The sequence below is a fragment of the Furipterus horrens genome, unplaced genomic scaffold, assembly GCF_987537825.1.
Source record: "Furipterus horrens unplaced genomic scaffold, mFurHor1.1.pri manual_scaffold_2, whole genome shotgun sequence".
Lineage (NCBI taxonomy): Eukaryota > Metazoa > Chordata > Mammalia > Chiroptera > Furipteridae > Furipterus > Furipterus horrens.
Window position 1 is genome coordinate 40004657 of NW_028327172.1, and position 16357 is coordinate 40021013.

The window sequence follows — 16357 nt, forward strand, 5'->3', positions numbered from 1 at the left end:
GAGACCACTTCTAGCTCCAGGTATCTTCAGAGGACCCAGATCCTCCAAGACCTGTGCAGTGAGACTCTCAGCATTTCTGGTTTTTTCAGTGGCCAATAGAATAACTGAAAGCTTATTCTTTTAAATTTTAAATTTTAAATTTTTTAAGGTATCACTGCTCAAATAATATAATCATACTGGAAAGAAAAAAAGATGCAGAATTCCACCACATAATCAGCTGTTTCACTTTTTTCATATTCTTAGTCATTGTTCATATGCATAAAACAATTTTTACATAACTATAATCACAGAACAGTTTCTCACACCACAAATATGCATTTAGTTCTTTTAAATTAGAAGAATTACAATGCCTATGTAAGAATTTAAACAGCCCAAAGTGTGTAAAGAAAATATAATCTTCCTCCTCCCATTTCCTTTGCCGGAGGTAATCATTGTTCAGTTTGATAAATAGATAGTTTTGTAGTTGGCTTTTTTTGTTGTTGTTTTTTTGGCTTGTCATCTATGCATTTATACATAGTCCTTGTAATTACTGGTTAATATTGCATTAATTGTATACAAAGCATCATCATTTCCCCTGATTATCACCCTTCCTTCTAACCAATTCAGATGGAATCTGATGAAAGAAACCCTGTACGTATGTACAAATTAAATGTTGTCTGTTTGTTCCAGACATAAAGTGCTATTGCATTTCCAAGAGCCTCAGTAGAGCTGTGTCAACACACAAACTTCTCCTGACCGAGGAAAGCTGTAGTCTACAATATTTTGTTATAAGCTCCCTTAAATAGTGAAAATCTGCACCCCCACCTTCCCATCTCCACCTTCATTCTCGTTCAGCATCTCTACATTCCATATTGTGACTATCTGTTTACACAGAGACAGAGTCTGAATGAGAGTTATCTCTTCTGTGCACAGGGCGCAGCAGGTACTAGGTGCTCAGATATTTGCTGAATGAAAATCAGTGTTCTTCTGGCACAGACACAGCCCTGGTTGTGGAAGTCTCAGTGCTTTATGCTCTGATTCATTTTCCTCTCAGTGACTTGTAACCATGGAAATGGTGGGTGTCATCACTCCTGTGAGGACACAGCTGAAGGTCCAGAGTGTAGCTGCCATCCGCAGTACAAGATGCACACAGATGGGAGGAGCTGCCTTGGTGAGTGGTGACCCCAGCCTGCCCAACCGTAACCCTAACCCTGACCCTAACCCCAACCCTAACCGACTATTAATGCTGCTTAGCACCAGATGCAGGTGTTTCCAGTGCATTTGGCCCTAAATTGGTCCCGTGCCACTTCACATGTAGCAGTGGGAGTGGTCTAGGGAATGGGGTCCGTCTCCTGAAGCCAGTATTCCGGAGACTGCACAACACATCCCGAGGGGCTAGGGCGACACAAACTTAAATGTAGCTGTTTGTGATGACACAGTGGCCTTTATGTCAGCAGGAGCCAGGGTTGCATATTCCTGGTGGGGCGCCCGCCCAATCTGTCGCGGCATATCCTTTGTTAATTCCACTTTGTAAGATTCTCTTTGTCCTGGACTGAGGGTACTGGTGTGAGTCTGAAGCCTGCATCCCCTAGTGTCTCTTTGGTCCATGCAATGTGCTTCAAAAATCCTTTCCATGTTTAAGGTTTACTAGGGCTCTGCGGACATATCACGTGCTGTGCTTCCCACGGAGCCTGATGACAACACATTTTTATTGAGTGAACAGTCACATATCTTACATTGCGTTCGTGTCTGGGGTTTCAGCAGATGTGGTTGTGTAGGGGATGACTAATCTGACTCATTCGGTCTGAGAACTGTGCTCTCTTGTGCCTCTTGTAGAGCGAGAGGACACTGCCCTGGAGGTGACAGAGAGCAATGCCACATCAGTGGCAGATGGGGACAAACGGGTGAAACGGCGGCTGCTCATGGGTAGGTGCCTCATTCACTCTCCCCCGGCCACTGTCGCTGCCCATTGCCCTCCCCAATGACATCAGGCCTGAACCCATGTGCCCTCATACCAGCTGGACTGTGGTCAGCAGTTCCTGTCAAACCAGGGTATGTCTGATCTCTATCCACTGCTGTTGCTTAATCAGCATTCGAGCCCCCCAGTATTGTTGGAAGAGCACCAGCCAAGCCATCAGAATAACTGGGTTAACATCTTAGAGCTGCCCCAGCTAGCTGTGTGACACCTGGGTAAACTGCCCCGTGCCCCCATTTCCTAGTTTTTCTTTAAAATACATGTAATAAGCCCTGGCTGGCCTGGCTCCATTGGAGTGTCATCCTGTAAACTGAAAGGTCATGGGTTCAGGTCATTGTCAAGGCACATGTCTAGGTTGCAGGTTCAATTCCCCATCAGGGCACATACCTAGGTTGCAGGTTCATCCCTGGTCAGAGCGTGTGAGAGGCAACCGATCGCTGTGTCTCTCTCACATCAATGTTTCTCTCCCCGTCTCTCTTCCTCCCTTACTCTCTTTCTAAAATCAATAAGCATGACCTCAGGTAAGGATAACAAGTAAAATAAAATAGATATAATAAGACCTACCTCTTAGGGTTGTCAGGAAGCTCAGTTAAGACAATAATATGCACAAGTGCACAGAGTCCAGTGCCTGGGACTTTGTGGGTGGTCAGTAACCTTTGTTACTTGGGATGTCACTTCCCTTCCTTCTCAGTAGCCATGGCCAGAGAGGCCCTTCGGGCAGCTCCTAGCTTAGCCTGGCGAGGAGTCTATTGTCTTTGTCCACTCAGTCTCCTCTTTCTGACTTCGCCCATGTCACTGCCAGGCGAGATGAGTGGAGAAGAGCGGCACTTGGCTGTGGGACGGGGGAGGGTCTGCCAGCAGGTCCGACAGTGGAGCTGGAGACGGCAGCAGAGTAGAGGCGGTGGCTGTGGGCGTGGGAATCAGACAGATCCTCCGACACATTTTTATTCTGGAGGAAGCTTTGCTAGACTTAAACAAAAACTATCTTTTGGTAACTTCTGGATTTAGCAGTCAGGTGAGATGCTGAGCAGCCATTAGCCACCAGGCAGGAACATTTCTGATCTTTTCTGCCCTTTTAAAACTATTGTTTTTGATTGCCTTAAATCAAAATAGTACATGTGAATAATGTAAAAACTTTAAAAACTTAATTAGTACTATGAAGCTGGTAATGAAATACATCATTTCCTTGTCTCCTAACTTGCCATTCCCTCATCCGATTTGCCAGAGGCAAAAATTTTTAATTTTTCTAGTTGTTTCTTCTCCTGACTCCCCTTCCCCATATTTCTGAAAAGTGAAGTCTATACAGTTATATCTCTTTTTTCCTGTTTTGTTGTGATATTCTATAGTTATTTCTTGATGTGTCAGTTTTAGAAATTAGCTTTTGACTTCCTACCACAGAACACTAAGTTTAAGTTCTCTTCTGCTTCCTCCTCTCTCTCTCTCTCTCTCTCTCTCTCTCTCTCTCTCTCTCTCTCTCTCTCTCTCTCCCCTCATATCCTTACTATGGTTTTAGCATGATTTAAATCAACATTACATGTTTACATTATTGTGACTATGACTACCTAAATATGATTCACCCGAGAGTCACGTAATGTGCTATGATTATAATTTCTTCTTGCTTAGTTTTCTAAGTACTTCTTATATGTTCTTTTGCAAATTTATGGCAGAGCTCTGGAACCCTTTTCAATGTCTTCAAATACATTGCAGTTAACTTATCAATTGTGTTTCCTTCTTAAAAAGTCTAGTCAGAGGTTCCCACCTGCTCTGGTGGGGCTTGTCTCTGGGCCAGCTGTACACGGCTCACCTGGGCTTTCCCTTTAGCACCAGCCTGGAATTCCCTTCACCACTCTCCTGTTTCGGCAGATCCCATGTCTTCTCTTTTGTTAGTTTACATGGGTAAATGTAAATTAAAAAAAAAAAAAAACAACTTTGCATGCCTGAAACTGCCTTTTATTCCACTTTCCTCCTTTATTGAGAATTTGGCTTAGGAAGGACTTCCGATCAAGATGGCTACATGAGTAAACACGGCTCACCTCCTCACACAACCACATCAAAGTTACAACTAAAATATAGAACAACCATCACAAATCAAGTTGAATGGAAGTCCAACAACTACAGAATTAAAGAAACCACATCTATCCAGACTGGTAGGAGGGGCAAAGATGCAGAACAGGTTGGTCCCTCACCCATGTGTGGTAAATAAAAATCTTGGGAGTCAAGAGTCCAATTCTCATAACAGGACCCCCAGCCCAGGGTTCCAGTGCCCGGAAGATGAGTCCCCACATCTTCTGGTTGCAAAAACCAGTGGGGATTGAGTCTGAGCTCCAGCACCAGGGTGGGAGCTTGAAATGCACCAGTGGCATAAAGGGAGGACCTGATGTATCTGGCATCAAGGTGAGTAGAAGCCATTGTCTCTTTTCTTAACCCTCCCCTAACAGAGCCAGCAAGCTGGTGCCATATCTGTGATTCCATCAACCTGGCTAGCACTGTTTGACTCGCCTTGGAGTTCCCCAGAGACTCTGCCCCACCCAACTTACAGGCCCACCCAAGCTGCTTTTCCATATGAATAACTGTTCTTGGCTCATGCTTCACAACTTCCTAAATTATATTAAACAAGCTACAGCTGGCCTCAGTGAGTCCCCAGCCCCGATACCTCTTGCTAAGTGGCCCCATGCCCGGCACTAGTAGCAGCCAGCCTAGATTCACAATTTGGCTTTCCCTGGGACTCTCTAAGACCAGCACAAGTAGCAGCCATCTCAGATTGCTTTATAGGTCATGCAGGGTGGCCCCAGGCAGAACACAGGTGAGGGCTGACCTTGGCCTGTTCCTCCCAGGAAACCACAGAACCTGCACACCCAGTGGACAGCTGCAGACCACGTTGGAGCATCACCACCCTGCCCCTGCACAGCTGATCCTCCATGGAGGGCAGAGATTGGTGGTCAGTGGTGATAGCCAGTCCTTGCAGCTGACTGGCCTGGGTAAATCCCTCCCGTTGACCTGCCAACAGCAATCAAGGCTCAACTACAAGAGGAGGATGTATTCAGTCCATACAGAGGGTGCACCTTGAATACCCAGCTTTGGTGATAGGAGAGGCTGTGCCACTGGATCCTACAGGACACCTACTTCATGAGGCCACACTACCAAGACAGGGAGTCATAACAACTCTACATAATTCATAGAAACAAGCACAAGGAGGCTGCCAAAACGAGGAGACAAAGAAACATGGCCCAAATGAAAGAACAGATCAAAACTCCAGAAAAAGAACTAAACAAAATGGAGATAAGCAATCTATCAGATGCAGAGTTCAAAACACTGGTTATAAGGACGCTCAAAGAACTCAGTGAGGACCTCAGTAGCATAAAAAAGATCCAGTCAGAAATGAAGGATTCACTAATTAAAATAAAAGAACAATTTATAGGAAAACACAGTAGAGTGGATGAAACTGAGAATCAGATCAATGATTTAGAACACAAGGAATCAAAAAACAATCAGAACAAGAAAAAAATGAATCCAAAAAATGAGGATAGTATAAGCAGCCCTGGGACAATTTCCAGAGGTCCCACATTCACATAATAGGAGTGTTGGAAGGAGAAGAGAAAGAGCAAGGAATTGGAAATCTATTTGAAAAAATAATGAAAGAAAACTTACCTAATTTGGTGAAGGAAATAGACATGCAAATCCAGGAAACACAGAGTCCCAAACAAGATGGATGCAAAGAGGCCCACTCCAAGGCACGTCATAATTAAAATGCCAAAGGTTAAAACTAAAGAGAGAATCTTAAAGCAGCAGGAGAAAAGAAGTTAGTTACCTTCAGGGAGTTCCCACAAGATGGTCAGCTGATTTCTGAAAATAAACTTTGCAGGCTAGAAGGGACTGACAAGAAGTATTCAGTCATGAAAAGCGGGACCTACAACTAAGAATACTCTACCCAACTCATGGACATGGACACGGAGAGGGATATGATTGTGGGAGAAGGGGTGGGCTGTGTTGGGGGGAGCAAGGGGGAAAAAATGGGACAACTATAATTGAAAAAACAAACAAACAAACAAAAAATACCCAGCAAAGCTATCATATAGAATCAAAGGGCAGATAAAGAGCTTCCCAGACAAGAAAAAACTAAAGCAGTTCATCTTCACCAAACCATTATATGAAATGTTGAAGGGAGTTATTTAAGAAAAAGAAGATCAAAACTATGAACAATAAAATGGCAACAAGTACGTATCTATCAACAATTGAATTAAAAAACCCAACTAAGCAAACAAGAAGAACAGAGACAGAATCATGGATATGGAGAGTGTTTTGAGGTTGCCAGATGGGAGTGGGTGTGGGGAATGGTTGAAGAGGTGAGGGGATTAAAAAGTATAAGTAGGTATTTACAGAATAGCCAGAGGGAAGTGAGGTACAATATAGGAAACGGAGTAGCCAAAGAACTTATATTCATGACCCATGGACATGGAAATGGTGTGGGGATTGCCTGAGGGAGTGAGGGGTGCTGGGTGGAGCTGGGCAAAGGGGGAAAAATTGGGACAAATGTCAATATTGTAATCAATAAAATATAATTTAAAAAAGAGAATTTGGCTCAGTATAGAATTCAGAGTTAGAAATAATATTCCATGAGAATTTTGAATAGTGCTCTATTGTTTTCAAGCATTCAGTGTTGTTTCAAGAAGTCTGAAGTCTTTTTTCTTGATCCTTTATACAGAACCTATGAAAGCTTCTCTCCAGGTATTTTTAGGGTCTTCTCCTTGTTCCTGGACACCTGAAATTTCACTCTCTCATGGTGGGACTTTTCCTTCCTGTGATGTTGAGCACTCTGTTGGCCTTTTCAGTGTGGACATTTGAGTCCCCTGGTTCTGTTAAGTTTTCTCATATTTTTTCTTTGATAATTTTCTTCACTCCATTTTCTCTGTTCTTTCTCTCTGGAACTCCTATTAGCTGGCTATTGTAACTTGTGTATTGCTCCTCTAATTTTCTTCTCTTTTCACTTTATATTTTTGTTTTATTTTCTAGGAGATTTTTTTTTTCCTTTGGTTTTTAGCCCCTAATACTTCTACAGGATTCTTTTTAAATTTTGGCTTTCAAGAATTTTCAAGAACTTTGTGCTGACTGGTGTAGCTCAGTTGTTTGGGCATTGCCTTACAAAGTGAAAGATTGCCAGTTCCATTCCTGGTCAGGGCACATGCCTGGGTTTCAGGTTCAATCCCCAGTCAAGGTGCATATAAGAAGCAGCTAATTAATGTTTTTTTCTCACATCAATGTTTCTCTCCCTCTCTTTCTCCATCTTTTTGTTACAGAGTGGGGGTGTCCAAAAATCCCCAGGGCCTGCGGGTTGGGGGATGGGAAAAGGAAACAGCTTTTAAAATGCTTTCACATGCCTGTGACTAGTGGCTAGTGTCTTTGTTACACAAATGGCTTTGGGTTTTCCAAGGCCCCAGGAAGATGGGAGGGGTTTTGACCATGGAATGGTACAGAGAGCATACAGGGCCTGTGCAAGGTTCTGTGAATGGTCAGAACTGGTTACCATACCTACTGTGTCAGAGAGTGCAATCAGGGGTTTAAAAATAGGTGGCAGACATTTTAGCAAGGTTCTCCATGCGGTTTTGAGAAGGGAGAATACCATGCGGCTTTGAAAGGGCTACGGGACAACCATGTGTGATCCAGTGCAACATGGCACATGTTTTCCTGGACTGTTACACAGAGGCTGATGACATTGTAACCCAGAGCCTGAAGGAGACAGCTGACAGATAAGGAATGAGGAACTTCTGGGCATGTTTTTGGCTTCTAGCTTTTTGGGGAGCAGGGGAAGGGCTGGGTCCCATGGGGAAAACAGGGCTGTGAGCTGAAGTGCTGACTATCCTCCCCAGGTTGGAATATTGTAAAGACCTGTTTTCCTCAACACTAGTTGTTGGGTTTTACACCAAGATGCCACGTGAAAGAACCCCCTTTCGCTCTGTTGTAGTTTTGGTGACCCCAGATGGGACTAATGGAACCTGTAGCCAGGTTCGCTCTGTAACAGTTTCACCTCTCTCTAAAAATAAATAAATAAATAACAAAGAGCTTTGGCTGGTGTGGCTCAGTGGATTGAGCACTGGCCTGGGAACCAAAAGGTTGCCAGTTTGATTCCCAGTCAGGGCACATGCCTGGGATGCAGGCCAGGTCCCCAGTTGTGGGGGTGGGGTGGCATGTGAGAGGCAATTGATTGATGTTTCTCTCACACATTGATGTTTTTCTCCCTCTCTTTCTCTCTTCTCCCCTCTGTATAAAATTTAAAAAAAAAAAGAAATTCCAAGACTTTTACTTTGTTTTTTTGTTGTAGAAATCTGTTTTTGTTTCATGGATGTTTTTCTTATCCCTCTGAAGAAATTAATTATAAGCTTTTTTAAAACTTCTCTTTTGTTTTCTGTATTATCTTTGTTTCCTCCAAGTTTCCTGTTTGTTTGATTTGGTGTATTTATTTAATATTAGAGGCTTTCCTGAAATGTCTGGTGACTCTTGACTGACTTTTCATATTTAATAGTGAAATTCTAAAAAGCCAATTGAATATTCCTTAGGCTGGTGGACTTTATGCTCAGGTGACTAGGCAGTGACTTAGCCATTTCATTTGGAGATCCTCAAATGCCAGTATCTATTGGTCTTTCACCTGGGCAGGTCAGTTTATCTGGAGAAGAATCTTTTAATCTTCTCCTGAGGGGACATAGGCTTGTGGCAGCTGGGTGGGGGTTAAATTTGCCATCTCTCTTTTCAGGGTATAGACTTACACTGACATTACCTCCCCCTCCCCCTCTGCTATTGCTCATGCCCTTGAGTCCAGTTCTTCTCTGGTCCCACTTCTCTAAGATACATCTCTCTGTTGTAGGCCAATAAGGAGAGGGCAGTCATCTGGCTGTGGAATTTAGGAGGGAATCTGGGAGCTTATTTGTTTGTTATACAGACTTTCAGTCAGTCTTCCCTGTTTTGCCTTTATCCTCACCTCTGCCTTTAGAGTAACTTGGTACCTGCCCTGCTCCTCCCTGCCTGTTCACTGACAGGCCACTTCCAGAATATCTGACAACCTCATCTAGTGTCTTCTCTCCTGTTTCCTTCATCCGTATGGGTTTATTCTTTAAAAAATCATTTTGGTGAGGTTTTGAGAGGAAACAGATAAACACATAGGCCCTGTCTGTCCTGTCTACTCAGAATTAAGCTTGTGCCCCCAGGCTCTACAGTGAGATAGCTATGGCAGTAAAAGCAGGTTTCTGTCTACCTACATGCTAACAATTGAATGAATGTTGAAGAGCATTTGTCTATTACTTGGAGTAATTGTATGAAATGCAGAACTACAAGGCCATTTTGCTTATTGTTTTCATTCTATAGATGCTATTTAACAACTGTGGCTAAGTTTTTATGTAGTTCTGACAGCTTTTTGTTGTTTTATGGAAAGTAAACTTCTAACCTGAGTTAACTGGCAGTTGCAAGAAGGAAGCCATTGATCTGCGACTAGAGACTGGCTGGGGAGGGTAAGGCTCAGTTTCTCTTGCTTTGCCCGTTACTAATACTGAAGGGAGAAAGTTCAGAATTAATGAAGGGGACCCCCCCCCCACTTTTCTCTGTTCTGTGTTCACATCTAGCCTGCCAGATGTGTCAGTCATAGCAGGTCGCTGGCTGTAGATCAACAGGAAGTTTTAGTGGCTTCAAATCAGCCAATGGAGGGAAAGGCTCCACAGGTTGGAAGAGGCATCTTAATCCCTCTGGTCACCCATCAAGCTTCCTTGGGAGATGGCACTTATTTAGATGGGTGGGAGGTGCTGCACCTGCTCTCCCCCCATCTCATCTGCAGGTGGCAGAGGTGTGAGGGTAAAACTGTGAATACCCCACCATGCTTCTAGGCTTTAATGAACTTTGTTAGTTATGAACACTGCACTAATATCCCTTTCCTCCCACCTGTATTAGCACTTCCTTAGGAAGCTAACTGCCTTTTTCTTACCTCCTTGTCAGAAACATGTGCCGTCAACAATGGAGGCTGCGATCGCACCTGTAAGGATACCTCGACAGGTGTTCATTGCAGTTGTCCTGCTGGATTCACTCTCCAGTTGGATGGGAAGACCTGTAAAGGTAGCCTGGGCCTCTTCATGCTGCTACTGTGTGGGGATAATGGCACCTCTTCCCCTCCACACCTCCTGTGTGACTCCAGAATTACTTAGGATTTATATTGATGGAAACTTTTTCTTCCCTGGGCTAGTGGAAGGGTATAATTGAGTGAGCTTAACTAGAACCAACTCAATTACACTAACTGTTGAGAAGGTCAGCTTCTACAAGTATCAATCCATTTCAGGCAGCAGCCTTAGTAGAAAAAGGCAGAAGTTCAAGGGAATATTTGTAGGAGATATTATCAATCCGTCGGCAGCCGTCCGTCTCGAGAGACGATGGTGTAGCTTCTTAAGAGTCTATCTGCATCGCCGAGAATGGCTGTGCAGTCCAACTCGGGAGTGACACGGTATCTGTCTCCTTCCATGTTGAATCGACATCTTGTGATGACGCTGGAGTGTCCTCTCCAGTGAAGCTGAAGCTACAGAGCCTGGGCAGGGTGATATGGAGGGTCTGCTGTTGCCCATGCATCAGACCCCCCCTCTCTTCGCAGCTGAAGGGTCCAAGGGAAAGACGGAGTCAATACAGCTTGGCTTCAGGTGCGCCGCAGGAGTTGCCGGTGTTGACGGCATACCTCTTCAGGGGAAAGGCTAAGGGAGTAAACCCCGACAGAAAATCCGGAGCCGGAGATACTATCAATATATCATAAATAACCACCAAGATCGTTATCCAGAGAACTTAATGAATAACAGTACCTTTAACTTTTACTGAGAAATAGAGACCCCAATGACCTGCTAGTCTTTCACAGGCAAGACTATGAAGGCTTAGTTCTTCAACATGATAAAAAGGATGTAACTAGTTACCAGATGAAACTGAGAAAAGATAAGATTAATTTGAGTTTCAGAACCATTTAAAAGCATTAAGGCTATTTGATGATTGTGTAATTTGCCAAAACAAATGTTCTACTTCCTTATAACTTTAATGATTAAACTGGAATGGAAAGTGTATCAAAGGGAACGAACTTATCTTGAGAGAGCAGGGCAAGGATGAGAATATAACAAGACATCAGCATTCTGTCCCGTAGATTGTTTCCTAATGTTGGTCAAGGGCAATATAAATCACAATTCTTGAGGGGACTAGACTCTTGTATTTCAAAATTGGTTAAGCCAGGCAAGAAAACATGTGTAAGATTAAAAACATCAGCGGACACTCTTAAATGCTTCTATGGGTCTGTTTTTGTTTCAGAGAATAATGAAGCACACACAATAGTACTTCAGGGATTTGTGGAAAATGAGGCAAGTATGGCTGTCTGATTTGCCGATGCTTGCCTGTTACAGATATTGATGAGTGCCAGACCCGCAATGGAGGTTGTGATCATTTCTGCAAAAACACCGTGGGCAGTTTTGACTGCAGCTGCAAAAAGGGATTTAAATTATTAACAGATGAGAAGTCTTGCCAAGGTATGTGCTGAAATGTAGCTGTGCTGTGCAATGGCCGCTGGTTGGAATGGAGAACACGAGACCCCACCCTGGCAGAGACTGGCTCACTGGGGTTCTCACTGGGAGTCCTTAATCCCACCTCCAGCCTGTGTCTCACTTATTTCATCTATTAGGTAGAATAAAAACACTGATGTAGCTCACAGGTGTATTTTGGAAATTAAGCTGTGAATGATAGGAGAACACCTCAAAGAACCCATCTGGTGTGATAAGAGCAGAACGCTCTGCTAGGAATGCATTGGATCTCAGAATGCAAGCAGGGTTGTATTAGGGTGTTGAGATAATGAATAATTGTCCTTTTGTGAAACTTCCTTTAACGTTATGAATTTTATAACAAAATTTGGTGGCAAAATGTGTCGATTTAGTTAACAAACCTTTCCCAGCAAAAAGTTGGGGTCAACCCATAATCAGGATCATGAATCCATTGGTCTCTTTCTTGTAGCCCTTGTTTGAATGACCAGGCTTTGGAGCTTGGGGAGAGGGAGGGAGGGGATTGAGAGGAGGTGAGGCTGGTCACTCTTTGGGCAGGATTGCAGACCCCTTCCCGGATTCACCCTTCCCCACATTAGGGTGTGGCAAGGGAACTTCTCTGGGTGGCAGTTGTTGATATATTAATAAGTGTTCGGGGTGGTAGTAAGCTCTTTGGGGAAGGGAGCACCATATATATTTTCAGGAAGAAGGTCTCAGAAAAGATCTGCTATCATTTATTCCTCTTCCATTTCTAGAAATAAGAACAGCCTAACTTAATTTTGTTAGAAGTCCCAGAATTAAATCAAAATCAGAAAAATAATGTCTGAGTTCACTTCAGATACTAAAGATGTAACACTAACTTTTTAACTTAGACTGTGAATTAGATTTCTCTCTTGGATTTTTCTTTTTTAATACATATTTTATCAGGCAATTCAAGCATAGCCCCCTTTAAATTCAGTGAGTTCATTCTAGATGATCACTACGGGTTTTCATCCATTTGGCTTAGAAAGCAGGTTTGCTGTTCTACATAACGTTTCATAATGTATAGAGCAAGAAATACTGTTTAAGCTGTGTAAACACATTAAAAGGAAATTAGAAAAGTGATCTCATTATTTTTGGCAAAGCAAAAGCCCGTCATGAGCAGCCAAAGTCAGCTACTGGAAGAGTCCACTTTCTCAACAACTGGCTGATGTTCGTACTAGAATTCATAGCGTGACATCAATTCCTAGGGAAGAAACAGACTTTTTCGCATTTTTCACTGATCAGTCTTGGTAGAACAAATATTTGCACAGAACAAATTTACTTAAGAAATTGCCAGGATTTCTGGGAAAAGCTAAGGAAGAAGAGGTGTTGCAAGAATTTGCCCTTTTTATTTTATTTTTTTATTCCTCTTGTTCCTCCCAAGTGCTTTTTTCTTTTAATATAGTTTCTTGTCGCACATTTGGTGTTGAAAAGAGATCTAGCAATGGTCTAGTTGGCTTCCACTGAGTTCCTCAGTGGTCCTGGTTTTTTCATTTGGAGACATAAGTCATAACTCTGTCAAAGCCCCACAAAGAGCTAAGGAAGTGAAGCTCTGAAATTCTAGTCTGCAGGAAAAGTGTGAGGACCAGACCTGGAAAGAAGAGATGGTTAGATCCACAAATGCAGTCTTGAGGCTAGTTTTCAGGACCTCAGGAGAAGCCAGGGATGTCTCTACACTGAACCAGGATGGGAGGGGTCCCGTGGGACTGAACCATGGGGAGGAAAGCCAAGAGACTGACCAAGAGGATCCAGCTTGGAGCTTAAACACCAAATTTCAGTGTCTGCAATAGAAAACCGCTGAGGATATTAGCATTAATGTATTCTTTTAGTGCAGGAGGCATTAAAACCAAGGTCAACTGGTCTTCTGGGGCCAGAAGACTCATTCTGGAAAAATCAGAAAGAGAGGAACCAGATTTATCTCCAACCCGTGTTTTCTCCTTTCAGTTTTCCCTAGCTTATAAAATTATGATTGCTCTTTTACCAATAATAATATAACAATAATAACGCACAGGCTGCACCTTATCACTTCCAAACCCTTTTTAGGTATGTTATCTCATTTGGCTTCATTTAAGTATTTAAAATCACTCCGCTCTGCAAATAAGCGTGGGTGAGAGAGACCAACTGACCTTTTAGGCAGGTGCAATTTGCAACAGAATTTGGAAAGAAGGGTCCTGGCAGTGAGGATACTTATTGTGGGCTGCTTAACACTGTCTTTGACACAAGTGAGTGGCAGAACGGATAGATAATGTTTTGTTTTCCCCAGTAACTGGTGTTATTATAAACATGTTTTCTCCACCCATCCTTCAGAATTGCTTTCAGATCCCCTCTCCCTTTACAATTACAGATGTGGATGAATGTTCTTTGGATAGGACCTGTGACCACAGCTGCATCAACCACCCTGGCACATTCACATGTGCTTGCAACAAAGGGTACACCCTCTATGGCTTTACCCACTGTGGAGGTGAGCAGAATGCCCCATTTGGAGTCAGACGAGACTGGGCCTGTAGAGGAACAGGACTTACCCCTAAGTTTTCCCCAGGTCAGGGCCAATTTTCCTACGTTGGGGCATGAACGGGACATCAGTCCCTGTACAGTAATATTGAATCCATCGACTCAAGGGAAGCATCTGCTAAGGGAAAACTTCGTGCCCACCTCCCATTTATCCCTTTAACACATCAAGTATGAAATGGAGCAAAGAGAAGAGGCAAACTCTTCAGCTGTGAATTCTTTATTGACTTTATTGATGTGGTTATGTTCAGAGAATCGGAGGGTTGCTCAGGAGCTGATAATCCATCCATTGGAACTTCCCAGCAGATAGTAAAGTCACAGTCCTCAGAGAGGCTTGGCAGGACACCAACAATTCCACAGCCTTGCTGTGTATAGGAACTGACCACAAAGCCTGTTTAAGCCCTTTAGTTGGTCTTTAAGCAGGTCTTTGAATGGGAAGCTGGACCATTGACTTTTTCTCTCTGCCCATGTAACAGCACGTTCAGATATCATTTGTCCTCATGGCTGTGGCATAAATCAGATTTGGCATCAAATGACTCCCACTCTGCTCCCCTGATCATCACTCCCATTCAGCAATCTCTGAGACTAGAGATTCAGATTCGGACTCAGAATATCTGGGCTTCCAACAGGATGCTGAGGATCTGAGGGCTTGGGAACCACTGGCCTAAATATTCTCTGCCCAGTCTTTGTGTCCTATACTTAAGAGGAATGGATAGTAGTGATTTGTTAGTGTTATCTTTCTTCTTTTTATCAACACATTCTTGGCATTGCTAAAAACATAGTCTTCCCGTCCATGAAGAAACCCCAAGGGCATGTTCCTTGAATACAGATGTGTATCTGGGTTTTAGTTAGAGCCTCCTTTGACTTGGATTCAGTCTCAGGTTGGTGGAGATTAGTGCAAGCCATTTTCCTTCTCTATGCTTCAACTACATGAACTGTCAAGTGGGGAGTCCTAATTCTGTCTGCCTGCCTTAGCATGCAGCTCAGGAGGATGGTGGAGTTTTAAATTGGAGGCCTGTGCAGCATCTGAGTTCGGACATCTGAAAGCAGAGTGTGACCCTCTCTGAGTGTCCCTAATCAGGGAATGGTTGGTCAGGAATGGAACTCAAGACTGTCCTGGCGAGGCTTATGCTGGGAAATCCCCTGAGTGGAGGATGGGGTCAGCTGGTGCCAAGGACACATCCTGAAGGCAGTCAGCACCTTCCCTTTGTTTAGTGAGTTTCAATCATGCGACTCCCCTCCTGCTCCTTCCTCAAGCGAAGGACAGTGTCTGCTGGGTCAGCGATGGGCTGCTGCGACAGGAGCGTGTTTTGTTCCCCAGATACCAACGAGTGCAGTGTTGACAACGGAGGCTGTCAGCAGGCCTGCGTGAACACGGTGGGCAGCTACGAATGCCAGTGCCGCCCTGCATACAAGCTCCACTGGAACAAAAAAGATTGTGTGGGTAAGACTCAGTCAGTGGGCTCTCCCGGGCCTGGCAGCGCTCCCCCATGTCTGACTGGCCCCGGACTGCGGCTGACCATCCCGCCCCTGAATTCTCGTCCCCTCCGCTGTAGCAGCCACTCTTGAAATAGTTCAAAAACAGGAGATACTTTGCAGGCTCTTTGGTGTTGCCTCTGTGCTTCTGCATAGGTTGGAACTCACTTCTGTTTTCCTGGTTGCTTTTCTGCATGAAAAAAACAGCACACAAGTAGCTCCTTTACATTGGTGGGAAACAGGGCCGGGCACCCCGTTCTCTATGTGGGCGTCAGCTCTACCTTCTTCTCTTGGGGCCTTTGATACATGGGACCCAGACATCCTTGTCATACCTGGAACTGCCCTTCTCTTTCTGTAAGTGACTGTATTTTGTCTGTCTAGAAGTGAAGGGGGTCCTGCCCACTAGTGTATCGCCCCACGTGTCCCTGCATTGCGGTAAGAGTGGCGGAGGAGACAGGTGCTTCCTCAGATGTCACTCTGGCATTCACCTCTTTTCAGGTGAGTGGGACCCAGTCTCTGGGGCAGGTCCTCATGGCAGGGCGAGGCCTTCCTGGCCTTTAGGTGTTAGAGGACCCTGAAGGGCTTCCCCCTGATCACCCGAGGCCAATGTTTTGAGACCCCACAAGCTGGGTGTCTTTCTAGTGGTCTGTGTGGAGTAGGGTTGGGGGGTGATTTCACCTGCTGCCAGCAGAAACTGTAACCTTGTTTACATGTTGACAATCCACATTCTGTCTGTCAGGACTGCAAGAGGCCTACTCTGTTACCTGCGGCAGTTCCTCTCCTCTCAGGAACAAACAGCAAAAATCAAATGACTCTGCTTTCGGGGGTAATTACCAAATCTGTGTGTCCTCTCTGGGGCTCACTGTGT

The 16357-nt window shown here is 44.2% G+C and overlaps 1 protein-coding gene across 5 annotated transcripts in view; it reads left to right on the forward strand.

The window, feature by feature from the left end:
• The window catches only part of SCUBE2 (signal peptide, CUB domain and EGF like domain containing 2), a 68235-nt gene that overhangs the window by 22183 nt on the left and 29695 nt on the right, over positions 1-16357 (forward strand). For 3 of the 5 annotated variants that reach the window (XM_090264151.1, XM_090264157.1, XM_090264160.1), the window contains exons 6-13: positions 1034-1150; positions 1816-1905; positions 9929-10045; positions 11356-11478; positions 13850-13966; positions 15335-15457; positions 15871-15987; positions 16229-16315. In XM_090264151.1, coding sequence (XP_090120277.1) covers positions 1034-1150; positions 1816-1905; positions 9929-10045; positions 11356-11478; positions 13850-13966; positions 15335-15457; positions 15871-15987; positions 16229-16315 — 891 coding nt within the window. The remainder of the gene's footprint in view (positions 1-1033; positions 1151-1815; positions 1906-9928; positions 10046-11355; positions 11479-13849; positions 13967-15334; positions 15458-15870; positions 15988-16228; positions 16316-16357) is intronic. The other 2 variants (XM_090264152.1, XM_090264163.1) reach the window with 2 other exon arrangements.